Below are 26,640 nucleotides of genomic sequence, written 5' to 3'. Positions count from 1 at the left end.
ACATAGATATATATTTGTGTGTGTCTCACACTATTAATTTTCCCTTAGTTTATCTTTTCCATTCTCTCTAGTATCAAGTATTCAAAGTTCTTTAGAACAGAAATTTAAATTTCTTACCAACATAACCAAAAACAGTTCCTGTTTTGTGTATGGTGATAATACTTTTCTTATGCTGATCAATACTACTATGTCCACTTATTTAAAAAAAAGCATTTACAGTTGATGTTGTGGGAATCTGTCAAGATCTGTAATGATTGCACTCATGAATATAGAGGGAATATAATGTTAGAGGGAATATAATGTTCAGCATAAAAGCAGGCCGGATCTAGAATAGCTCAAGGCCTGCATCTGGCTAACAATTCCTCCCAAAACCATTGTTTGCTTTCCAAACAGGAGCTGTAATTTCTTGTGGATTCAAAGTTAGCTTTCTTTCTGCAGACTTCTATGCTAATTGGGTCAATGTACATGCTATTTATTGCCCACAAGGGTACCGTAAATCATTCCCAGTTGCTTTATTTAAACTCAAGCAGGAAAGGGAAGAAAGAGATTACTACAGTATATATAAAAAACAAAAACAAGGTTAACAGTAAAAGGATAAAGGAATTACAACATTTGCACCATAGCAGGGAAAGAGCATCTGGTTCAGAGCCAGATGAGTAGTCTAAGCAATCCAACAGGATGGGAAAGGGATAGGGAATCATGGACAGGGATAGTTGTAAGTCTCAGGCAATCAAAGAGGAAAGGCTGCTTTTCACTCTCCTTTTAAAGCAGGTGCTTCTAATATTTATATTGCTGCTGAATTTCTTGATTTGGGGGATACGTTTGGTCCATGCAAGGTTTCAGAGATGCTACAGGAAAGATAAAACACTATTAGTATCATATCAAAAGATTCTAAGTATTTTATATTCTATTCAGAGTATGAACACTTGGCAAACAATTTAACATAAAAGGGACTAACGATTTCTAACCAAGCCCAGATATTTCATAAAGAAAAAAAAGAGACTCATTCATAAAAGTTTCCTGAGTTAAGATTATAGATTGGAAGAAAATGTCAGATAAGCAGATATTGCTCACTTTTGTTTACATATAATGGGAAACAAATCTGCATCAAAAAGTGGAAAACCACTTATTTAGATGGATTACATTAGTTCGTGGAAAGTACAATAACTATCCATCAAACTGCCCATCAATTTTTTTTTTAAAAAAATTCTTTTAACAAATCTTTCCACACCTGTGGAAATAATTCTTTATTAGTTTCTCCATCCCGTGTGTGATGTTCAAAATATCTTCCATCTGATTAAGTTTTCAGAGGCTCAACTACTGAATTTTATTGAGAATGGAAGTTTAGCTCTCCGTTCCAAGACTGTCTTCCAGCCACCATTGAAACCATCTGCAGTAATCCAAATTTGCAATGACACTGCACTGTGGACCTTCCCTAGTTGAAGAGCAAGAGCTTTCCATGCTATCACTTTGGAAAACAGGCAACTGCTTCGGATTAATGGGAAAACTGTAAATTCTACCAGATAGCCCAAATAGCAAAGCCAAGTATTTAAGGATGGCTGTTTGCCATTTTTAAATCCTTGCTACTTTCTCTGTTTTAACAGTACTCAACCAGAGACTCATATTCCTTTTCAAAGAAAGGAAAATAAAACCTAGAGAGTATGAAAGGAAAAATGCCTTGCGCCCAAAAAGTAACAAAGGGGGAGACTTACATTTCTTTCCCGCCATACTGGCCTACTAGAGATTTCAGCAATGTTCTGGGATGTATTTGTTCCTGGTAAAGATTTTGTGTTGTTCAGGATTCGTACAACGGTGCCAAGAGCCTCTGATATGTCCTGCAAAGACGAACCGCTCAACCCATACAGTGTAGAAGCTGCATATAAATGAACAACAACAAAGATAATAAATATCACAAAATGCTGCGAAAAACCCTTCTTAGCAGACCTGGTGGGACCGTCGTTCTTGCCACCTTAATAAATGCATTGAGATATGTCTTTCCACCTTAGTTTACTTTTAAAACAGTGGATAAATTTTTCAAATCAAGCATTTCCTGCCACTCCTAATTCCATCCTTTGTTCCTTCATCAAGCTCTTTTGCTGGTGCCTTTAAACTGTATTCATTTTAATTCTTGTTTATTCATTGATATCCTACCTTTCTAAATGTAATACTCATATAAGACCGCTTAGCTAGGATGCCAGTAAAGAATTCTCTACCAAATATCAACACTGCACTTTCCTGGCGAGTGCTCTTATATTATAACAAAATGAAAAGTGAGATTTGCTATGGGGGATGCTGTTTTCAATAAGTAGACTTAATTAATAGCCAAGCAATTATTCTGGGCAAGATCTAAGTGATTTATGTTCTGTATTGTGGTCAGTACTGAGTTCAGGAACAAACAAATATTAAACAGAATCAACGGCAAGACAATCATGCAAGTATACAGGCAAGATACAAATTCTTGCAAGGAATGCTGGAAGGACAAAAAGGAAATTGATGTCACCATGGTGAAGAGGCCCTGTTTGTTGATGCCTCCAGAGTTACCTTGGGTTAATCGGAGCTCCTCACGTACTGTATCCAACTCAGCCTTCAACATGGTGCAGCCCACACATGGGGGTTGCATCCTGGAACCAGGGCCCCCGTCTTGGGCTGTGTCACCACTGCCATTTCCACTCCAAGGAGAATCCAGTAAAATGTCAATGCTGTCACTAAATGAAGGTCTGTCTATGTCAGGAGACCCATGACCATCATGGCCAGGTTGGGGGCTGGACACGGTGGCATCCTTGTCAAAAGCCAGCTGAGATGGCCCAAGACTAGCCGATGCTTTCTGCTCATGCATTATCCCATTCACAGCTTCTGAAACTCGGCCACTGCTTTTCATCTTAGCTTCCCCCTCCGTCTGGCTTTCTCCAGCCACATTATAACTGGGGACAGATCTTCTCCGCCCTTTTGCTTTCCCAGCCTGCTTTCCTGGCCTAGACATGGACATTTCCTTTGCTTTCTTTCCAGTTTCAAGCATTTCTTGCTCCTCTATGTTATTATCCAACTTCATCTGCTTGGCTGCTGCCACACCGTGTTCTCCATCCTGTTTGGGCACAATCTGCTCTCTTGGATCTGATCTGGCTCTCTTCCTCAGCTGAAGATGTGTTTCTGTACCTGAAGATGGAGAATAAGTTTATCTTGAGAGACCTGCCAAGATACAAAAATAACAATGGGCTCGTGGTTAAGGCCCTAGGCTGGGAATCTTAAGACTTGGGTTCCAGGCCCATAGATGGAGTGCCATTCCACTCACTTCTTAGAGGGTATATGCTTCCTTACTTAAGAGGTTTTTGTTTGGGCTGTAAATATGAATACAACCCTTAAAATGTGAAGGGTAGTTGATAGCTTTCCTTTCATAAAAACTTTGAGACAGATCATAATTAATTATTCCTATTTTACAGATAAATTGAAGAGCCTTGGTGGAGCAGTGGGCTAATGCCTCAAGTAACACCAGCTGCCTGCAATTAGTGCAGGTTCGAGTCCCACCAGGCTCAAGGTTGACTCAGCCTTCCATCCTTCCGAGGTAGGTAAAATGAGGACCCAGATTGTTGGGGGCAATAAGCTGACTTTGTAATAATGCTGCTTTGGGGGGGGGGCGAAAGCCCTAATAAGCAGGCATATACATAGAATGAAGGCTATTGCTAAGCACATTGATTTGTGCTTTAGATTGTAAGCCGCCCTGAGTCTTCGGAGAAGGGTGGGATATAAATGGGAATAAAAAAAAATTAATTTTTTTTTTAAAAAATGACAAATTAAGATAAACTGACTTGCTTAAGATTCACCCAATGTGGAACTTCTTCATGGAGTTTATGCATATACTTCTAAAGTAATCTGAATTAATTTGAAGAGTTCTTTTTTTTTGTCTTCTCTCTATAGTGTACCTAACCCTCCAGAAGAGGCTTAGATTCAACTAAATGCCTTTTGAATCAACCAACCCTGCCATGGATCTGAAAATTACCATTCAAAGTGTCTTTACAAATATGCTGTTGAGTGAACTCAACAGGCTGTGACATATATAATGAGTGAACATAAACTGAACCTGAACAGGGGTTGCCACAAGGAAGAGGGAGTCAAGCTATTCTCCAAAGCACCTGAAGGCAGGACAAGAAGCCACAGATGGAAACTAATCAAGGAGAGAAGCAACCTAGAACTAGGGAGAAATTTCCTGACAGAATAGTTTTTTAGTGGAATAATTTGCCTCCAGAAATTGTGGGTGCTCCAACACTGGAGGTTTTTAAGAGACTGGACAGCCATTTATCTGAAATGGTATAGGGTTTCCTGCCTGAGCAGGGGGTGGTACTAGATAATCTCCACGGAGGAGGAGGAGGAGGAGGAGGAGGAGGAGGAGGAGGAGGAGGAGGAGGAGGAGGAGGAGAAGGATGAGAAGGAGGAGGAGGATGAGAAGGAGGATGAGAAGGAGAAGGAGAAGGAGAAGAAGGAGGAGGAGGAGGAGGAGGAGGAGGAGGAGAAGAAGAAGAAGAAGAAGAAGAAGAAGAAGAAGAAGAAGAAGAAGAACAACAACAACAACAACAACAACAACAACAACAACAACAACAACAACAACAACCTGGGAGGCCTATAACATTTGTCCTCAGCAAACACTTCACTTCCTTGCCTTCTGATGATCCCAATCACGGCCTTGGCTGGCTTTTCCTTCCCACAGATTTTGCTAATTTGCTAGTCTCTATGCTAAGAAGCGTATTGTCAAAAAAATGCTTCTTTGTTTGATATATTGACCAAGCAATGATAGAAACTGAGAGGATAAAGTGGATAAAGCTGTTTATGGTATGCAAATATAAGCAGAAAGGGGAAAACAACCTGAGTGGAGATTTACTAAAACAATAGACACTGATCCTCAAAAGATAAAAAGAAACAAATCTGTCACATCCAAGATTCGATGCCCCTAATAAGCAAAGTCTTACCTAGCAAGCCAACCTTCCTAGGATTTTCTCGACTGTCTTTTACGCAGGGTTGTCTCTGATCCTCATTCACGTCTTCTCGGGGTGAATCTACAACCATGTTATCAGAAGTAACACGGATCTGAAAAATAAGAATTGCCACTCTTACAAATTAAAAAGGGCCCTCACTTCCACACCAAAAGGGTAAAGAGGTATTCCCCTATCATTCGTGAACTGAGGATAAATACAAGCATTTTGAACTTGCTGTTTGTTGCCTCATCCTAAATATTCTCCAAAACTGAATCTTGCTGCACAATCACATGAAAATATTGGCTAGAATTTGACAATTTATACCCATAAGAATTTTAATTTTTTTAAAAAAGCAGATTCATTTTCTACTGTCTAGAGAACATTTTGAACAGCCTGTCTGCTTTTACCAAAGCAGAAAGGCTCAAAGCAAATCGGAAGTACAGGAAAACAGCTTTCATCTTCCTATGACCTGCAGTGCTTCTCGTTGCTACCTTGTCAACCCCCCCCCAAAGCAGAAATAATTCTCAACATAATCTTACTTGGTCCCGTTGCCTCTTGGACTCAAAATGGAGCTGGAATCTCTCTGCCAGGGCCACAGCTTCCTTGCTATTTTCGGGCTGGCATTCACGTACCAAGGTCTGGATCTCTTCAGGGAGTATGTTCAGGAACTGCTCAACAACTAGCAGCTCCATAATTTGCTCTTTGCTACGCACGTCTGGCCGTAGCCACTGGTGGGAAAGCCGCCATAGACACCTGTATGCTTCCTGGGGTCCCTGGGCCTCCTGGTAATGGAACTGCCTGAATGACTGTCGGCGCGTCTCTAAGTCTATGTCTGTTTCAAGTGCTTTCGCACAACTGCTGGCACACAGATGTTGGGCCTTGTGGTGGAGCTGGTCTTTACCTTGCTGCTGAGAACTCTGGTATGGATCGCACAATGGATTCAAACCTGAGAGATGTGCCTCTGAATTATCACCTTTCCCTGTTCCTCCCAGGTGCCCCGCAGCGAAAGGCAGCCTTGGGCCTGACAGCATCTCCTGACAGTGGTCTGCGGGAGGCTGCTGAGACAAGAGCCACCTTAGTATCTCTTCGGCTGTCCAATACTGTACTTCAGGAGGCACCTTAACTCTTCCTCCGAGGGCTTCCTTCACTGCAAGTCTGTTTAGACTCTTCCCCGAGAGGTCAGACTGCATTATCTGTTCTAATAAAGCCTGCAGGGATGAACTAGGCCCTGCAGCTGTTCCTGCTCCATGCTTCGTGGCCATCTGCAAGGTCTGCATAGGATTAGCACAGGCAGCAGAGTTAGGACTGGCAGGAGACCGCTGAGTTAGCACCTGGACAAGCTCAGTTTGCTTCTGAAAAAGTTTCTCAAAGAGCTGGGCTTGGAACTCCCTATCCTCACGTCGCATCTCCTTGTCGTGCTGGATGAACTCCGCTAAGCTCTGTTTTTCCTCAGCTTGTAGGGCAACCTGTTTCTGCATTCTCTGCAGTTCTGGCTGATGTGAGCGACTGCACTTCTGGCCAGCCCCCCTTGACTGCCCATCCCCCTGAACCTTTTGTTTCCGAGTTCGAAGATGGGGACGTTGGTCAAGCAGGGAGATGAGCTGCCTGGGCGGAGGCTGGATCTCCATTAGCATAGGAGAGACCACATCTGTAAAATAAGGAACACTGAAGAGCCATATATGTGTATATATATATTAAAAATATACCGGTACTCGCAAAGTAGTGCAACCTCATCCATAGCGTCAGAATGATTCCTAACATCTGCTGGCTGATTCGAAGGTCAGGAAAATAATAAAATGAATGCGAACACAACACCTGTGACTGCATGCTAAAAACAAAAAAAAAGGCTGAAGGTTACCCTGTGATGTTTTTGTTTTGAGTGTATAAATAATAATAATAATAATAATAATAATAATAATAATAATAATAATAATAATAATAATAATAATAATAATACCTGACAGAATTGGCTATAGAGCAGGGGTCTTCAAACATGGCCGTTTTATGACTTGTGGACTTCAACTCCCAGAAGTCCTTAGCCAGGCACGCCTGGCTGAGGAATTCTGGGAGTTGAAGTCCGCAAGTCATAAGAGGGCCAAGTTTGAAGACCCCAGATATAGAGGATTATATTTATGGCCAGAGACATCAAGTTCTGGTTCCAGTGGAATTCAGGTAAAATATTTAGACCAAAATATTAAGTCCAACAAAATTGTGAAACTAAAGACCCAAAAAGTTCAGAAAACAATTAACAGAATATTCAGACATAAGCTCCACCACCCCTCCTTAGGTATCCTTCTAGAGAATTTGTACTGACACCCTCAGGAAAAATGAACAAATGGTTGTTACCCAGCTCAGGTGAGATTTCACCTTCCGATTCCTCTTCCTTCACCTGAACTGGGATGACTTGTATCTCACCAAAAGCCTCATGAGTCTCTGCCTGAGTGTAGCTGAATTCATCAGTCCCTTGGCTTTCAGAGGCAGCAGTTTGGGACAGCCAATGCCCGGAGGCCTGGGACCCCCAACGCTCAGTGATGCTGGATTGGGCCCCCCAGGGCTCAGAGATGGAGAGGCCTTCCTGTCTGTCCGCAGTGACACCGGACCCTTCACCAACCTCAGAGGGGAAACCGGGCCTGCAGTTTATATACTGTGTCATGATCTGGTCAATTTCATCGTAGAAGGGGCATTTGATAGGGGGCCGGCCCACAGAGTTATTTTCCTTGGCCTTGCGGTAAGCCACTTTTAAGCCTTTCATTTTTTCACGGCACTGGTCTCCAGTTCGATAAATGCCCATTTCTGCAAGACGCTGAGAAATGCCATCGTAGACGGCACGGTTCCTCCCGTGGGAGCTAAGGTCATGAGTGACCGCTGCCTCAGTCCAGAGGGCAAGGAGCACCTTGATATGCTCTGCTGGCCAGCTAGCTGCCCGCTCTTGTGGTCTATCCCGCCTCATTTCTACCAAGGGAAACCTGAAACGTCTCGTCGGCAGGTTACACAGCAGGGATCAGGCCCGCCGAAGTCCAAACACAAGCCGTGCTGATACAAGGAAGGAAATGTAAATGGTCTGTATTTCAGAGTTCGGGCTTTCTGTGCTGGAACTGCCTTGCAGATGGTCCTCGATTCTCCTCCGTCTGTCATTTATGCAGAGAGTGTAGATTACGAAACTTCCAAATCTAGGCATCCAAACTCTGCACAGCCCCAATAGCTACATCTTCCCACTTGTATCAGGTGCAGAGATATTAGGTCAGGGTAAGTCACAGCTCACGAGAGAAGGAAGAATACTGCATCTCCTGGGGAAGAAAGGTCAGGTTTCAAAAGCCAACGTTTAAATCAGAAAAACTTTGATCTTCTATACCAGGGGTAGGCAACTTTGTCTCTTTTATGACTCGTGGACTTCAACTCCCAGAATTCCTGAGCCAGCCATGCTGAGGAGAAAGGGAGAGGTTTCCAAGCTGAGCTATGCTGGCTCAGGAATTCTGGGAGTTGAAGTCCACAAGTCATAAAACAGCCAAGGTTGCCTACCTGTTCTATACTGTATAAAACCTCTCTCTCCTTTTAACTAACTTAGTTATCTCCTCTGTTTGTTGAAGGGGACAGTTTGGTCACATCTGGAAAAATCCTGGAAGCTTGTGCCAAAAAAAATGACTAAATATTTATATCACACACTTCTCCCAAGCACTCCAGTGCAAGTTAAATGTTTTCTCCATTTTGCCTCATGTCAGTTCTGTGAAGAAATTCAGGTTGAGAGAAAAGTGATCGGCTCAAAATATAAGCAAGCTTAACAGAGAAGAACTACAGAGTATTATGCCTCGGCTTGTCACACAATATTGTAGCATTTGAACACTAACCCCCGGAATCCTTCAAAATAAAATCACTGTGCAAAATTAATTGATAATATAATCAATTTCTATTTCTTGCAGAGATCTGAGATGACTATTCCAAGAATAAGCGATGTTTTTTCCAGACATGTCTACTTCCATTTTCAGCTTCTGTGTTGTACAATGCACAAAAGCTTGCATTGGTTAGAAAAATAAGTAATCCATTGTATACAATCCCCCTCAACATGACAGAACTAAAACTACTTCCATATCAGGAGATTACTTGTTTTCATTCAATACCTCACATTCAATACCTCACATCATGGTAACAGCTGAACAGTTGAACAAGATTAGAAAACACACAATCCAGGACATCAGTGTTATGAACAATAAAGGTCAGTAGGCACTAGATCATTTATTACATGTAAAAATGAATAATTTTATTTTCTGTTCTAAAATATTGTCTCATAGCCCAACAATATAAACAGATCTTGCTTTTAATCAGCTTTATCTCCATGTACATCTGCACAGAATGGCAGTATGACGCTACTGTGTGCTTGCTCATCTGTGACATAAGATTTGAGGATTAATGCACATTTTAACAGTCCAGTTCCAATCTTAAGCAATTTCAGTCCTCTTGTATATTTTCATGAAAGCAAATTCAGATTGGTTCCACAAGGTATATTCTCAGATATATAGCAGCACTATTACTTTATCACAATCTGGAAAAGAAAGTGAAATGCACTCTTCACCAAATATTGGGCTAATTGCTATTTCACACCGTAACCAATCTAAGAATGGTATTGTGAAGTTAACACTATACAACACAAGCCTATATACTGAAACAACTCTTTTGTTGATTCATAATATACTAAAGGCAAAGGGTCCCTCATGCACAATATTTACTAACTATATTTTTTGCAGCAATGCAGAAGTGATTTGTCATTTTACTTTTTTTCCTCAATCTGCAAATTATATTACTGTACAGTAAGCTTTTTCCAAATCACCAGATGGCAGCACCTGGATGTTATCTGGAATCAAAACCAAATGATTTCCAGGAATATAATCTGAACTAGATTAAAAGAAATGCAAGCTACCGTACTTCAGTTGCAAAGGACATATAAGTCACATAATTCACTAGAAATTCAGCTGAACGTGAGGGCATTGCTTGCAAAGAATGAAGATTAAAAGTATTCAACCATTACATGTTGCGGAGGCGAACTATCAAATTTATAACTAATCAGGCTAAGCATATTACATTCATTTTAAAGGCATATTTATATATGATTGATCTCTCTGGAATAAAATTAACACAGTAACATAGTAAATAAAATAAGCTTTCAGGAAGAAAGTAGCATATAAATATTTTAAAATTCACACATATAAACACGTGGAAGGAACCTTTTAGGCCGCAGAACAAGAATCCAAATTATCTCCAGAAGATGGTGTCTATTCTCTACTTGCACAGTGTTTGCCTTATAGATATCCCTTTTATAGTTTGACCCACAGTAACCATTTACATGTATCTGTAGTGTATATCTAGCCAATTTTTGACATAGTTACCCTTTTACTAGTTAAACTTGCAATATGACCATGCAATGTATAGATGTGCATTTGACAGGGAGGGAGGGGGAGAGAGAGAGAGAGAGGGAGATTTTGACTTGGCTACTGTATCATTTCAAGAGGATTTGATTTGGTTATTGTTGCAATTGTATGTGTGTGCAGACACAGAGAGGTAACATATGCATAGCCAATTTTTGACTTACTTTAACAAACTGTGGTTACATGTATTTACACACAAAACACACAATACATAAAGAGCCAAATTTCTATTTAGTGGCCATTTCAGCAATTTGGATTTTGTATAACTTGGGTACACACAGACATGTATATGTACGTGCATATATAATATGTATAGCTAGGTTTTGATTATTATTGTAATAGCTAATGTACATGCAAAACCAACAGTTGTGTACATGGTTGTATTTTGACAATAAAGGTTCATTAGAAATTATCATTTTATGTTTAACCTGAAGTGATTTGCAGTGTGTGTGTGTGTATACACATAAAGATATACATACATACTGGATGGATGGATAGTTTGGGTCATGAAACGTCTGCAAGAAAACAAGCAAGCTCAGAGAGCACCAAGGACCCCTCATTTCAACCCGGAGCTACCAATATTCTCCTTCATTGGGATGGATGGATAGATAGATCGGTAGGCAGGTAGGTAGATAAGATAGATCACAGGTCTGCAACCCGCGGCTCCGGAGCCACATGCGGCTCCCAGTCCTCTGCCATGTGCAGTCCAAAAAAAAAAAAAAAAGTGGGACTAAAAAAGTTCAACCAATCAATTCAAATATGCAAGGTAGGTGCATATCTCACCTTGTCTCCACTCTTCAGTCAAACCCTGTTCTGCCCATGCGCGCATGTACACGCATGCACACGCATTTTTTGCAGCTCCCAGTTTTTCGTTTTGTGAGGGAACTGGTTCCGAGTGGCTCTTTCACTGTTTCAGGTTGCTGACCCCTGAGATAGATGATGGGTAGACAGACATCACACACAGGATACAGTATATATACATGAGAACATTTACACTATACATCAAGGCTATAAATCAAGAACCAGCTTCGGGCTAAAGCTGCAGGCGGGGGGGGGGGGGGGACCCAGGCGCTCTGGGTTGAGATCCCGCCCGGGGGCAGCTCCGATTCCTGCAGACCAAAGCCCCGAGGAGGCCAGGTGGGTTTTCCCCGGCCCCTCCTTGCCCCTTTGCTCCCCCGGCCCCCTCCCCACTTACGGGGTCCCCGGGCGTCATTAGACACGGCCCGCCGGGAAGGCAGCCGAGATGCTCTTGCAGAAAGGGCAAAGCCCTTAAGGCCAAGCGGTGCCTCCATCCCTTTCCGACCCGCCGCCCGAAGGCCCGTCGCGGCCCGCGCCCTCTTCTTCTCCGAGGCAAGAATGGCCTCTCGTGATGATGATGATGGAGAGGGGGGGGGCTTCCCTACCTGCTTTGGGGCACCCCAAACCGCCTACCTGCGGTTAAAGGACCAGGAGAAGAGAAGGCGGCGCTTCGGCCCAGGACTCGCCCGCGGGAACCAATAGGAAAGCCGGGAGATCTCGACCGGGAGGAGATCATTGCTTGTCCCATCGGTCAATCATCCTGGAGGAAGGGCTCTAGCGCTGGCGGCCCCCCCCCCCCCCCCGCCCCTCCGGGCTACCTATTCTGATCGGGCGGGAGCTAAGGACGGGAGAGGTGAAGCACACTTGTCAATCAAAGAGACGTAGGCCAAGCAAAGGACTACCACTCCCGTGAGCCTCTCTGTCCCGGCCGGCTGAGCCTGGCCGGAAGCGGCGTAACCCAGGCTGGTTTCCGGTCGAGCGGATTCAAAATGGAGGAGATCGGTATCTTGGTGGAGAAAACACAGGTACGGGGAAGGGAGAGCGAGCTGCAGGGAGAGGAGAAGCAGCTGCTAAGTCGCGGGGAGAGCGGCGGCCTGGCCGGTGGTCCGGCCTCTTCCTCCCGCTCCTGAGGCTTGGGAAGGAGGAGGCGGCGGGGCACTGGGAGCGCGAAGGACGGAGGGGGAGATGCCGAGTCACCGCTTGTTGGTAGGCCTGGGAATGGGTGTGAGAGCAGGCCGCGTTGGCCAACAGGTTCCCTCCTCCTAGGCCCGTGCGAGGCGTGTTTCCAATTATGGAACTGCGAGCCGATTAGACTTAATTCGTATTTGGGTTGTATACAGCAACTCTCTTTTGTACGCCTTGATGGGCGCTCATATAAATATAGATGTTGTTACTATGCCATCATCAAAATCACCCTTTTTTTGTATATGACTCAAGACAACGAAGAGACCTAATATTCCTGCCTTCTCCACAACCAGACTGTGAATTGGGCTTTAGTGAGAGAGAGGGACTGGACCAAATCCCCCACAGCCAGGTTTTGTGCCTAAGGGAGGATTAGAATGTACTGTGTACTCTTTTCCAAACTATCTTATCTCATTTTTCACCATCTTCTGGGACGCTATTCTCCTTTTCACTGAAGCTTATGCCAATCTCAGATTGAGACTTCAGAAAGCCATCTGTTAGGCGATAAGGGTTGTATCACAGGTAGGAATAAGAGCAAACTTAATAAAAATGCTAAATACTTTATCTGTTGGAGCTTTTGTCCAATTAGGCTTCAGGGTTTAAAAGCACTCCAAGGATGTCACTTTGAGTACATCTAGCTTGTTAATGTTGCCAGTGTCCCATTCAATTCCTCTGGCGTGTTTGACAAAAGGTTGAAGTTGGTTACATGTCTATTCATTTGTGCGAAATTTTGAAGTAAGGCTTAATCAGTAAAACGAATATAAGCCCGAGGCTTTGGAGTTTGTGGCTAATGAGGACCCAGATTGTTGGGGGCAATTAAGCTGACTTTGTAATAATGCCGCTTGGGGTGTGTGTGAAAGCCCTAATAAGCAGGCATATACATAGAATGAAGGCTACTGCTAAGCTTGTAAGCCGCCCTGAGTCTTTGGAGAAGGGCGGGATATAAATGGAATTAAAATAAATAAATAAAATAATGTAAGGAGAAAAATAAAGCATGGCATGTATTTCTAACATGGCATGTGTCCTTCAAGATAAGCAGTAACTGATAAGCTGATTATATGTTAGAAATATGTGGCATGCTTTATACGTGGCATGCTTTATTTGTTTATATACAGGGCATGCTTTATAGAAATACATGGCATCCTTTATTTTTCTCCTTAGATTAGCTATAAACTATATAAGCCTTAGGCCAGTGATGGTGACCCTTTTAGAGACACAGTGCCACCCCAGCTCCGCTCCCCTCCCTGTCCGCTCCACCCCACCCCCCACTCCATGGACTGCTGCAGATTGTTCAGGCGGCCCAGCAGTGTCATGGCAGCCACGGTCTCCGCCTGCGCCCCGCAGCATCAACTGCGCGTGACAGGTCATGAGGGTGGAGTCTTGTCCCCACTGCCCAACTGCCATGTCCTTGGCTGTGCTGCTTCGTGTGGGCCGTGCTTGGGGGTGACTCCTCCAGGGGGGCTGCTGGTGAGAACAAAGCTGTGGGGGGGAGTTGGGTCTGGGGCAACGGCGCATGTGCCCACAGAGAAGGCTCTGAGTGCCGCCTCTGGCACGCGTGCCAGAGGTTCACCACCACTGCCTTAGGCCTATATTCGTTTTACTAATTAAGCCTTACTTCAAAATTTCGTACAAAAGAATGGGCATGTAACCAACTTCAATCTTGTGAATATTAGAAATTTTTGCTTTTTTTTTTTGCAACAACTGTTATTTTTTTCCTCAAAACTGATAAGTAGCCAAGCCACAACTCCCTGTGTTTAATAGATACTGACATTGTATGTTAAAACTGTGGCTCAAAACAGATGGTTGAACCTTTAATATTTCTCTTTCAGTTATCCCTATCTTAAATAAAAAGTTGCACATGCTTAGTAAACCATGTGCTACATATTGATTCTGATGTGTTAACCTTACCAGCCTTAAAGAATTTAAATGAACTGCACATTCTGTTTAGGTGAACACAACACACATCAATAAGTCAGATAAGGATTCAGTTGCGTATGTTAAACTTGTTTTTTGCTTCTATTTTGGTTTCTTTTTTCAGGATTTTTTGGCCTCAGTATCGTGCAAATCCAGGTCTTTATCATTCATACTGTATGAAAATGGGGATATTCTATATCCAAATTATTTATATCTAATCTGTGCCCTGTGTTTTAATTTCTAGGATGAGCTTCCTGCTCTCTCTATTTCCAGACCTCAGACTGGCCTCTCCTTCCTAGTTCCTGAAACTGAGGATGTTGAGGATCTCTATAGCCGATACAAAGTGAGCTGATGTTCAGTCACATACTACTATTTTTTAGCAATGCTGGGGAACATTATTGTTTCTAAATTGTATTTTGTATTTGTCAGCCTACAGCTGCGTCTATGTTCAAAAGGCATTGGAAAAATAGAACCGAAGGTGTTGGAAGAAAGTAAATTATTAACTTTATATCCTGCATTTATTTTGTACAACTCAAGGCAATATACATCATGCTTTTTCCCCATAACAGCATCCCAATAAAGCGAGTTGGACTGAGATAAAATGAATAGGCCAAAGTCACCCAACTGACTTGCATGCATAAGGATTAGAACTTGCAGCCTCCTGATTTCTACTATAGTACAGTTGATAAGGTGTACCAAACTGGATGTCATAAATATATAAAAGAATAGATCTCTGTAGAATTTTATTCAAGTGTTTCATATCAGTTCCTTCTTCATGTCTGATAGCTTTTGTACCAGTGGCTCTACCTGTTGCTATTAGCTTTCTGGAACAATGGACTACTGAGTTCTCTTTCCCTGCCGAGAAAAGCATTATGGCAAGAAATAAATGCAGTTTCCTTTTCCCCCTCTCGTCCACCCCCCAGTAAAAGCGTACTGCCAGAAACTACATATTAACTAGTACTTTTATTTGTTTTTCCTGCTCTCTCTTACCAACTTTTTTTATTTTGTCTCGTGTACTGGTTTTTTAGATTGCAAACATAAAGCTCCCCTCTTCATTGTGAATTGCCCTGAATTTTAAAAAAGAAATATTATCACTCTTTCAAAAAATAATACAGTCAAGTTATTTCAAAACATACATTTCCCCATGCATTTCTGGTACTCAGGATTCCCATACTACTCAGTAGTGGGAGTATACTACTTGATTCACTATGCATATTCAGAAGGAATCCATTTATGTGGTTGGTTATCTCTAATCCTTGCTTCATTTTATAAACGGGAATTTTTCAGGTGCAACAAAAGCCACACTTTTTTTTTGGGTCTTTTTGTAGAAACTCCAGCAGGAGCTGGAATTCCTGGAGGTCCAGGAAGAATACATCAAGGATGAGCAGAAAAATCTTAAGAAGGAATTTCTGCATGCTCAGGAGGAGGTGAAACGTATCCAGAGCATCCCACTGGTCATTGGCCAGTTCCTGGAGGCAGTGGATCAGAACACAGCCATCGTTGGTTCTACCACAGGTAGAGTACCTATCCTTTTTGCTGGCTCTTGATTTATGGAAGGTTGAGGGAAGAAACTTTACAGCAGACATTTATCTTTTTTTGAATTATCTCCCTGGCAGCTCTCAGGACATTTTTGTTTTCTGTCAATTACCCCCCAAATGCCTCAAAGCATCTTAAGAAAGTGAAGTTACAGTTAGGCTTGATGGTTCCTCCGTCTCATAGAGAAGTTAGGTGATAGGCCTAACTAAGTGATCTTCCACCCTCCCCATTACTTGGAAGTAGAAGTAGGACCCAGTCTAACCTTGTGAATATCTCCAATGCAGGCTCCAACTACTACGTCCGAATCTTGAGCACCATTGACCGTGAACTGCTGAAGCCCAATGCTTCTGTGGCCCTACACAAACACAGTAATGCCTTGGTGGATGTGTTGCCTCCTGAGGCTGATAGCAGTATTATGATGCTAACTTCAGGTGACGTGCATCTTATCTTTCTTAACCAGATGCAAACTCTGCTCTCTGCCTGCCTGGAGTGTGTGTGTGTGTCTGTCTGTATGTATGTATGTGTGTGTGTGTTTGCCAGAATGTCATTTCATGTGCAAAAATTCCAGATAAATATGAGAACTGAATATGCTAATAAACTCTTTGCTGCATCGGGTCATCGTGAAGTTGCTGAGCACACAATGTGCGGTCACATGACCTTGGGGGAGGCGGCTATTGGAACTTTGGAATTGGGTCATAAGTATCCCCGGTGAGGTCTGCTGTAACTTTGAAAGGTCACTGAGTTGCCGGTTGTGAGTCGAGGACTAGCTGTGTGTCATTTCTTGAATTGAGAGCAAATGAAAACATGGAATCGGGTTGCTTGCAAAGACGGGTAGTTATTGGGTTGACAGCTTATCAGTGTCTATTTGTTCCAAATAGACCAGAAACCAGACGTGATGTATGCTGACATTGGTGGGATGGATATTCAGAAGCAGGAGGTCCGAGAGGCTGTGGAGCTGCCCCTCACTCACTTTGAACTTTATAAACAGGTATTCTAAATTTCAGGGCTGAAAGTCTGCAAACAGAAGTCGATACAAATAGTCCTTTTGTTATACCACATTTTTGTTTTTCAAAACTCATATAAGGCATTTGCTCTCCTCCCACTCAGCTCAAGCATAATGACTTCTAACCTAGTTTGCTCAGGTTATGAAGAGACTGACAAGCATATTTCACACATTATCTGTCTCTTAGAACATAACATTTTCAAGTGTCAAGTGCTTCTTAAGCTGAGGTATTAGCAGTTATGTGATAGGAAGAAATATATGTCAAAAGAAGCATGCAGTCTTCATGATATAGTAGTTACTAGTGGCTAGGTTTTGCCCATTGTCCTAGGCTGTGAAGCTCTCTTGGTTTTGCGCAGTGTGGGTACCTAGCCATTGCATTAATGGTTTAATAAGATAGAAATACAGTAATTATTTAAAGCTAGAGGCAGTAAAACTAGACAGCTCACTGGATGTACCAACAATGAAAACAAAGCTTAAACATGCTAGGCATGTAATGCTACGTTACGGTTCGCTTAATGTATAACTACCATTGTAGTTTGGGATATTTGTTGCCAGGCAAAACAGTGCACTAAGATTAATAATTGACTGGATTCAGAGGTTTAATCTTAGCATTGATGAAGGGAGCTATATAATATCAAAGTATCGATGTCCATACTTCAGCCATTCGAGACTGAGGGCATCTTTATTAAATCTGGGAAAAAGTAAAACATGATGGCCTCACAAATTAATTATTTCATTGCTTGTTGCTTCCTTGTGTGACTCTTTTATAGATTGGAATAGATCCTCCTCGGGGTGTATTGATGTATGGTCCCCCTGGCTGTGGAAAGACTATGCTGGCCAAAGCTGTGGCCCATCACACCACAGGTAGGTATGGTTTTGGTTATATTACCATGTGTCACGTATAAATTCCTCCCTTGTTAGGTGTTTTTCCCTTTGATCTGGGCTATTTTGGTGGCTTATTGCCAACCTTTTTGATACTTGTTAGTGCCTGAAGCTGAAAATGGGCAAGGTCTAAGTGTACTTTTAAGAAGGCAACATGGATGGGAAAATAGTTGCTAACCAACAGGTGCAACTGGACGTAGGAGTTGGAGGTGTCCTAGAATGTGTATTATCACCTTCCTCTATGTAAAGAAGGATAGGCCTTCTTTCTCTGAGCCTTTTTAGTCTTCTCTGTAATAGCACACAGATCAACTGATGGAAGTTAACATTTGGTTACTCTGGAAACCACCCACAAGCTTGACCTTAAATGTATATTGATTCATAAATAAACACAGGCTCCTGCACAATCATATGCATAATTCCTCCTGCTGTGATAACAAACCAGGGTGCTCTCGCGATGTTTTTCTGCCCAGCTGCTTTCATTCGGGTGGTGGGGTCTGAATTCGTCCAGAAGTACTTGGGTGAAGGGCCACGCATGGTCCGGGATGTTTTCCGACTGGCCAAAGAGAATGCCCCGGCCATCATCTTCATCGATGAAATTGATGCCATTGCCACCAAACGCTTTGATGCCCAAACTGGAGGTGAGTTGGCAAGCAGAAACCGCTGAACTTTGGAGTGTAGCTCTGATTATTTGGGTGGAAGCTGTGGAGGATGTTTGAAAAATGGGGATGTCCACTTGGCCATGTTGCCTGGATATTTTCAGGCAGTTACAGAGATGTCCATGTGGGTGGGTTCTGGAGAGGCGGAAATAGTGTGCCCTGAAATTGCCGGCAGATAACACCCAGGGAGAGGGCCTTTTCTGTGGGTGCGCCTACCCTCTGGAACCAGCTGCCCGTGGAGCTCAGGACTGCCCCTGACCTACGTTCATTCCGCCGGGACCTGAAGACTTGGCTCTTTGAGCTCTCTGACCCAGGCTGAGAATTTTAACTAGGGTTTTATTTTCAGGGATAATTTAATCTTTTAATTCTCTTTTAACTTTGTATTTTATATTGATCTGATTTTAAAATGCCCTGTAAACCGCCCTGTGTCCTTCGGGAAAGGGCGGTATATAAATCTAATAAAATCTAAAAATCTAAAAAATCTACTTAGTATCCTCACTGATTCAGCAGCCGAATTGTGCTGCTGCTGTCATTAACTAGAACTTGTGGTTGTTTGATCTATCAATATTATGTAACCCTCTCTGCAAAGGCTTTTATCTTAACAAGCAATACTGAAGCTAAGCCAAAATAAAAGAAGGCAAAACATTGCTGTGTTTACACAATATACTTCATCACGTTAATGAAAGATTGCATGGCTGAATTTGTATAACTGGCTGAGTTTGATCAGCCATCATATTCATGGTTAACATTATTTGCTTTTATTTTGGGGCGGGGGGGGGTTGGTGTAAAAAACCTAGCTTTTTGATGATGATGATTCGGCGTGTTCTGAATCCTGAAACTGAGTTATTTGGTAACAAAATCTAAATAAGCTCTAGTTCCTTTCCTCCTTATTTATGCTGAGCACTTCAGTGTGCAGCAATCTTTTCCCTCTCTTCCTGATTCGCATTAGGGACTAAATAGGTTTGACATTATTTCTTTAGCGGTATAAATCTCTAGTACCTGGCCGCTTCTTGGCTGCTGAGAATCACACGGTCCTGGTTACCTAATATGTGGGCATTGCTCTTTCCTTGCCTTGTCACAGTGTGATGGAACTCTGGGCTTGCAAAATTCTTTATCTGTTGACCACAGTATCTTCTGTGTTGGGTTGGCCTGTGAAAGCCAGAGGAGAATCTCTCTGTAGGTGGGTTTATGTTTCTGTGTTTGTGAACTGTAGCTTCTAATCACCACAGCAAGAATGGCTGTTTTCCCAGGATTAGGCCTGGACTTGTTACAGATGCCCTCATTTCTCAACATTTGGTAAATTAAGCCCTCTTTACTACCTTGGTGCAGATTTGCTCCATGATGTGAGATTTTAATTTGGTTTGGGAAGGTATAGGACAGACCTGTCAAACTGCCGGCCTGCAGGCAGGATGAGTCGTGCCAAAACTGCTCCCACCCCATTGCCAGCAATGGGGAAAAAGTCCCGATACGTCGCACGACGACATGCCTGGTATAGGATAACAAGTGAGGAATTTAAGAAAGGGGAGATTAGAAGTCCTGGTAGCTCTTAATTGTAGGAAATAGTAAACTCATTAATCAAATTCTACCATTCTGTGGAATTCATTTGGAAGAGAAGAATTTCAACATTAATAAATATCTAAATTGGGGAAAACCCTAAGAGGATAGATTGCAAAACGTGTTACTTCATGTATCTATTTTGGAAAGTTTCACAAGATTTCTGGTTCCTGTTCAGTATTTTGTCAATATGTATAATAAGTTGAAACTTGGGAGCGTCAATAAAAATGAGAGTTCTTTGATCTTGAGTTGCTTCCCAGAGGGAGCACAAGCTGTGGAATGAACGTGTCAGACGTGGAAGATGTAGGAAAGCGTGGACTGCTTCTCTTACCCGGCTGTCCTCTGATAGTTTTGTCGGTCTCTCCGCAGCGGACAGGGAAGTTCAACGGATTCTCTTGGAGCTCCTCAATCAGATGGATGGCTTTGACCAGAATGTTAACGTCAAGGTGTGTTGGGGCTTAAAAATGGCTTGAGTGATCTAGGGAGGCGGTGATCTGCTTGCACTTTCCTACATTTTGAACTACACAAATACAGCGCTTAATACGAGTGTGCATGTGTTCGAAAGGGGAAAGGAGAAAAACTCTTCCCAGTTCACAGCAAAATACCAAAAATTAACATATTGCAATTACTAAAAAGTTTAGCCCACGGTTTCACAATAGCTGATAATCTGCTGAGGCACTTGCCATGTCAAAAAAAAAAAAAGTTATGCAGCTTCTTTGCCCATTATGTCAGGTTTTTTGGCAAGTACCTAAAAGTAATTTTTTTTCAAGCATGGGTTCATTTTGGAAGTCTGGGCTGGGATTACAAGAATTCCAGTAACGGAACTATTTCCCATTTTGAATCAATGTGGATGGATTTCCCCCCCCCCCTTCTAATAGTGTTCCTATGAGTGAACAAGGAGGCGAGAAGCTTACAAGGCAGTTAATGGTTTTCTGAATCCTTGTCAGTTAGGGAACCAACCATAACAACCGCAAGCTTTTTGCAGTTGCTAAAGTGAGGAAAATTCCAGACTGGGGAAAGATTTTCTCCTTTTACTTATTAAAATTCAGTTCACTATTTCTCTTAGTCAGCTGTGTTTAAGAGTATACAAGCCACGTATATAGCTTTGGGCTGAGTTGGCATTTTAAAATTCAGGATTGATGTGGTTGTTTCTTCGCTTGTTCTTTTGACCACAGGTGATAATGGCTACAAACCGAGCAGACACCCTTGATCCTGCTTTGCTCCGACCGGGCCGTCTAGATCGTAAAATCGAGTTTCCTCTGCCAGATAGACGCCAAAAACGGTTAATCTTCTCTACCATCACCAGCAAGATGAATCTGTCTGAGGAGGTGGATCTGGAAGATTGTATCCTTGACAACAACTTGATGAAAAGAAATGACCTTTTTTTTTGGTGTCCTTATTGGAAGCACATAGCTACATTCATCTATAGCAGGGGTCTCCAAACTTGGCAACTTTTAGATTTATGGACTTCAACTTCCAGAATTCCTCACCTCTGGCTGGGGAATTCTGGGAGTTGAAGTCTACTAGTCTTAAAGTTGCCAAATTTAGAGCCCCCTGATCTATAGAAACAGGAAGCTTGGGATATGGTTTTTTTTTTTAAAAAAAAAAAAATTCTTTCCAACCCAATATTGTTGTAAATAAATTACATAAAGTTGTTCAGGACTCCCCCTATGCCAGGATAGATTATAGCTTCCATTTCAGGCGGCAGGTTGGGGGAGAGAAAGGGTTTTGTGTCTAACGCATCTTATTGGAGCAAAGTGTTTTAAGTTCCAGCATCTCACAATTGTGTTTTGCATGATTTCATTGTATTCTCCCTTTTCTCTGTTAATTCAAGGTTGTGTACATTTATTTTTATTTTATTTTATTTTAATTCCATTTATATCCCGCCCTTCTCCGAAGACTCAGGGCGGCTTACAAGCTTAGCAGTAGTCTTCATTCTATGTATATGCCTGCTTATTAGGGCTTTCACACACACACACCAAGCGGCATTATTACAAAGTCAGCTTAATTGCCCCCAACAATCTGGCTCCTCATTTTACCTACCTCGGAAGGATGGAAGGCTGAGTCAACCTTGAGCCTGGTGGGACTCGAACCTGCACTAATTGCAGGCAGCTGGTGTTACTTAAGGAAGCATTAGCCCACTGCTCCACCAAGGCTCTCACTACATAGACACCTCTCGCTAGTTTTTCCTTTACAAGAACAACCCTATGAAGAAGGCTTTGCTGAGAGCGGGTATCAGACTCAGAGTCACCCAACGACCTATAGGTTCAAGCAGGGACTTGCACCTGAGTCTCCCTAATCCAGTGGAATGATGGTTAAGGTGTTGGAGAAAAAGAGACCCAAATTCTAGTCTACCCTTAACCATAGAAATGTGCAGTGTAACTTGGGCCAGTCATTCATTCATTCATTCATTCATTCATTCATTCATTCATTCATTCATAGCCCAATGTATCTCCCCAGGTGGTTATTGGGAGAAGAATAAGGGGAGCATTGCTGTGTGCAGTACCTTGAGCTTCTGAATAAAAGGCAGGATAAACATTTGGTAAAGAAAAACTCCCAACGACTTCAATCGCTGCTTAAGACGCATAAATTTCAGCTGCTGTCCTGGGGCCCTTCTTCCCGCTCACGTCACCAGTGGCTGTGTTGCAAGAGCTGCTTCTTGTCCAGCAGATCCCTCTTCCAGGAACAAATTAGAGGCAGCGACTGTGGGAGGAAGAATTCATGCTGTAATAGTTGCTCCTGACTGGTTAGAGCTGTTTTCTGTTTAGCCTTGAAAATAAAGCAGGTGGATTGGACACTTCCTTGTGTTCTTGCCTAATCTGGCAGTGCTCTTTCTTATGAAATGGGATATCCAACCAGTTCCATTTTGTGTTATTGCTGGGTTCTTCCCAATTCCATCTGGACCACCAGGAACTAATTCTTTCAGAGGGGAAGGAGACTCCGATCCTTGTGAAGCTTGACCGGGAGAATCTGTACCCTTTCCAATGAAGCGATTACTTAACTTTATTTCAATAATTGGCTCCCATCTGTTGGTTTCCCTGTAACAGTTCACTGGGTCAAATGGAAAAGCGACCACTTGGAAGAGAAAACCACGCATGATTGGAGAAATCAGCTAGCTAAAAATGGTGGGGTGGGTCAGGTTGGGCCTTTTCTCTTTATTTTTTCCTTTACTCCTTCTAGATGTGGCACGGCCCGATAAGATCTCGGGAGCTGACATCAACTCCATTTGCCAGGAGGTTAGTATGCTCCTCCTGTTAGGTGCTCCAAAGGAACAGATGGCCGTCAGTTTTCAGTCCCGCTTAACAAACTGCTTCCTCTTTATTCTGGTCTAGCAATCCTAACAATTAGGGAAATGAGAGAAATCTTCAGAGGAGGGGGAAAAAAATAGGCATGAAATGTTAGCCTGTGAATCACGTTCCTCCTGGGTCAACTTCTGTGAGAGAATATGTGTAGGTTGGTAGCCAGGAACTTAAGCTATGAGCTGGGAGTCACGAGTTTGGATCTTGCCTCAATAGCAAACTGTAGGAGGACTAAGGATCTCTGCCAGCGTTACATCTGATACCTTATCCATCTTATTGGGTTTTATTCTTCTGGTGGTGGATTTTAGCAGACATTTCACACACACACACACACACACACACACACACACACGTGGTATTTCCACTTAGGTGGGATAAAAGAGAAGGCGAAACAAAGCATTATATGTGGGAGTGAATAGAAAGATTGCTGATGGAGATTCAGCCAACAGCCATATTATTTTGTGTATCTAACCAGCTGGGAACTGGCAATTAAAGTAGGGATCCTCTGAATAACTATCCCAATGGATTTATATATATCTGTATGTGTTTACATTTGCAGTGGCTTTAGTGGGCTGGGGGCTGCAATCATACTTTGGTTTTCAATGCAGGAATCAAAAGTTTAACATACTCAGCAGTGTGTTGGCATCTGTTGAAGGGAGGTTACTGCTTTCTTGGGCAATACATTGGGCTGCAGTTCCCAGAACCTCTTGCCCAGGTGGTGCGAATTATAAATCAGAATGAGAACATGCCTTTGAGCATTGCTACATGGTGTCTTTCCACCTCTCTTCTTCTGTTGTGAGCACTCCCTTTTCTTCATTGTTGATGTTTGAAACATGTTCCCTTCTTCCCAGCCTCATTATCTTCTCGTTCTTCCTTTTAGGCTGGGATGCTGGCAGTACGAGAGAACCGTTACATTGTCCTCGCCAAGGACTTTGAAAAAGCCTACAAAACAGTCATCAAAAAAGATGAACAGGAACACGAGTTCTACAAATAAAGATAGGAACAGCAGGACCAAAGCTTGGTTTGGTCGTCTCAGTCCTTGGGTTGGAAGGAAAGGCTGTGTTTTTTATGTGTTTCTGGTAGGCAACATTTATCCTGTGAGGTTTTTTTTTAAAGCTATCCAGAAATGCCACTGTTCCCTTCATCGGTGGAAATTGGAGATGAGTTTGTCTTTTATCTCATCTCCATTCCCATATGTTCTTGATCTGCCTATATTGATTTTATTCTCAGGCCCGATAAGGAGTAAGGTTTGAATTGGATTAACATTTGCTCCCTTGAGAGAAGGGAGTATGGGTGGGAATAGACCTGTCAGCTATTGTTACACCACAGTTCCATCATATTTGAAATTTTGTCACATGGTTGGAGCTTGCGGTTGATAATTGAAAGCAATAGTTGGCCTGTAGAGTGCGTGGGTTCATATTGCATGCTTGGTTCACATGTTAAATATTAGATCAAAATCAGTCAAACCTTTTTTTCTAGCATTGTGTAATGCCCATCTGAAGTTTTCACAGTTTTTATAAGTTGGGTTCCACATTACACTAAGCTAGGTTTTATTAAACATGATTTGAAGAAATCTCAATTTAGACCCATGAATCCCCACCAAGCCACATTATGAATTAGTAATATGTTGTATGATCCTGATTGTCAAAGCATTGATGACTTGTTAGCAAATACAGTAAATGAAGTTTATTCTTACGGTCCAGAAAAATAAAAGATTTTTGTGATACCTTTTTGCAACTGTTGGTGCCGCTGTGGAAGAACCAGGTTTCTTGGAAAGCTAATCTTTGGATGATGAGGGATTTTGTGTCAGGCGCAAAGGACCAGGACCACATATGATGCCATTCTAATGCTCATGCCAGGAATTTACTCAGCTAACGGTTAGCATTGTTTTGGTGCTAGATAAGGGTTAACAGAATTCAAGGGGAGGAGTTGGACTTAGTTTGTTTAAGGCGATGTAGAGATTCTAGGCTGATTCCTCTTTTGACTCTGCCCCCAGATTATGCCATTCCTTCTACATCTTGAGAATGGCTGTACCAGAATTGTTCACATTCTTTGCAACAATATCTAACTCATTAAAGAACATGTATTTTAAATATTGAAAGCAATGAGAGACTGTATTAGAAGCAATAGACTTATCCTATATCCTCATATTTCCAAGGGATCATCTTGCACAAAAGCTGTGTATGAAACATAGTAAGCACAAGCTGTTGTATTCCCAAACTATGCTGTGCTTGAAACTGATCGCATTTTAATCTGGTTGGTTCACACACCACATCATGCCAAGAGAATGAGTTTGTTCATACTACAGGCTAAATTAATGTGGGTTGTTTGCTTTGGATTTAACATGCTTTGCAAGTCTATCCCATTGTGGTGTAGTCAGCAAATTGGGATTTAAACTGTCTTATTGATATACATGACCCTGTCTTTGTGTGCGTATTTTTAAAAAAATTCTTTTTGCTATTTTGCCTTATAGAGGAAGTGATGCAGGTGCCTATAAATTTTCTTTCGTTTGACACAAAAATAGCAACAAAGTGTGCAGTTTTAATAATAAAAGTAGCAGAAGGAGGGTAAAAGAAACAAGCACTTCTCCTTTAGCAACTGGCTTAGTCATACACCATGTGTTGGCTCTGGCTAGAACAGGGGTAGGCAACCTCGGCTCTTTTATGACTCATGGACTTCAACTCCCAGAATTCCTGAGTCAACATAGCTGACTCAGGAATTCTGGGAGTTGAAGTCCATGAGTCATAAAAGAGCCGAGGTTGCCTACCCCTGGGCTAGAAGAATGCCAGACTGACATGGCTATACAGTATGACTGTCAGATAAATCTCGACCCTTGTTTGCTTTCAGTTTATTGTCTTGCAAAGCAAACAAAAGACTCCTGCTTCACATTCTCAGGCCAGGAAAAAGCATGTGCCAAGCCAAACGGAAGCAGAACTTTACTGGTTCAAGTCTTTCCCTCCACCACCTTCCCCCTCAAAGTTTGAATGATTTGACTAGTTGAAAATTATGTGGGCAGGAAGTGTCACTAGGTCAAAAGTAGTTTCTTTGTTTTAACTGGGAGTTCTCTTGCCTGTTACGGCTGTCAGTTGGCCTAGTAGCTTTGCAACAGACATCTGCCGTTAAGACAATTTTGGGAGACATGAGAATCAGAACGTTAACCTCAGTAGCTTTAGTTTGCATGAAATAATTGTTTCATTTAAAGCTGGGAGTTGGTTATCCTTCTCCCTTACTCCCCCTCCCCATCAACAGATCTCACTTGCTTTATTTTTTAAAAAGACAAATTTAAAGATAAAAGTCCTCATTTTATTTCCTACCCATCCTTTTTGTATACATGGCAGGTTCCATGTTTTTTTTTTTTTAAAAAAAATCTGCACCGAAAAATAATGGAACATCTCCAATAATACAATTAACCATGATACCCAGCTGCCAGAGCAA

General features: G+C 42.3%; 2 protein-coding genes across 4 annotated transcripts; one reads left to right on the top strand and one right to left on the bottom strand.

The window, feature by feature from the left end:
* Positions 1-497: 497 nt before the first annotated feature.
* Positions 498-12,058, bottom strand: LOC310644471 (uncharacterized protein). Of its 2 annotated transcripts, none has more exons than XM_083369467.1 (7): positions 11,813-12,058; positions 7,311-8,251; positions 5,504-6,612; positions 4,959-5,076; positions 2,542-3,153; positions 1,713-1,873; positions 498-848 (listed from the first exon to the last, which is right to left on the bottom strand). In XM_083369467.1, exons 2-7 carry the CDS (start codon positions 7,912-7,914, stop codon positions 840-842), a joined length of 2,613 nt encoding a protein of 870 aa, XP_083225593.1. In that variant the 5' UTR covers positions 7,915-8,251; positions 11,813-12,058; the 3' UTR covers positions 498-839. The 2 variants fall into 2 exon arrangements, with proteins under 2 accessions (XP_083225593.1, XP_083225592.1); XM_083369466.1 differs by lacking the exon at positions 11,813-12,058 and adding an exon at positions 11,165-11,308.
* A 90-nt stretch (positions 12,059-12,148) lies between these two features.
* PSMC4 (proteasome 26S subunit, ATPase 4) lies at positions 12,149-24,931 on the top strand. 2 transcript variants are annotated; one of them, XM_083369535.1, is made up of 11 exons: positions 12,149-12,204; positions 14,520-14,618; positions 15,604-15,790; positions 16,096-16,242; positions 16,690-16,799; positions 17,585-17,678; positions 18,167-18,334; positions 20,276-20,352; positions 21,082-21,250; positions 23,087-23,142; positions 24,086-24,931. In XM_083369535.1, exons 1-11 carry the CDS (start codon positions 12,169-12,171, stop codon positions 24,197-24,199), a joined length of 1,257 nt encoding a protein of 418 aa, XP_083225661.1. In that variant the 5' UTR covers positions 12,149-12,168; the 3' UTR covers positions 24,200-24,931. The 2 variants fall into 2 exon arrangements, with proteins under 2 accessions (XP_083225661.1, XP_083225660.1); XM_083369534.1 differs by lacking the exon at positions 12,149-12,204 and adding an exon at positions 12,212-12,385.
* The last annotated feature ends 1,709 nt before the right edge of the window (positions 24,932-26,640 follow it).

The sequence above is a fragment of the Vipera ursinii genome (assembly GCF_947247035.1).
Source record: "Vipera ursinii genome assembly, chromosome: 9".
In the NCBI taxonomy this organism is placed as follows: Eukaryota; Metazoa; Chordata; class Lepidosauria; order Squamata; family Viperidae; genus Vipera; species Vipera ursinii.
The sequence above is the reverse complement of the archived record's forward strand: the minus strand, read 5'-3'. Positions and strand labels throughout refer to the sequence as shown.

What these genes read in the sequence shown, in the direction of transcription:
- LOC310644471 (XM_083369467.1), bottom strand. Translation starts at nt 7,914, where the DNA reads ATGAGGCGGGATAGACCACAAGAGCGGGCAGCTAGCTGGCCAGCAGAG. An exon ending in TGAAATCTCACCTGAGCTGG is followed by an intron (nt 6,613 to 7,310) that starts GTAACAACCATT and finishes CTTATTTTACAG; the next exon opens with ATGTGGTCTCTCCTATGCTA. An exon ending in GGAGCTCCGATTAACCCAAG is followed by an intron (nt 1,874 to 2,541) that starts GTAACTCTGGAG and finishes ATTTATATGCAG; the next exon opens with CTTCTACACTGTATGGGTTG.
- PSMC4 (XM_083369535.1), top strand. Translation starts at nt 12,169, where the DNA reads ATGGAGGAGATCGGTATCTTGGTGGAGAAAACACAG. An exon ending in TATTATGATGCTAACTTCAG is followed by an intron (nt 16,243 to 16,689) that starts GTGACGTGCATC and finishes TGTTCCAAATAG; the next exon opens with ACCAGAAACCAGACGTGATG. An exon ending in ACCAGAATGTTAACGTCAAG is followed by an intron (nt 20,353 to 21,081) that starts GTGTGTTGGGGC and finishes TTTTGACCACAG; the next exon opens with GTGATAATGGCTACAAACCG.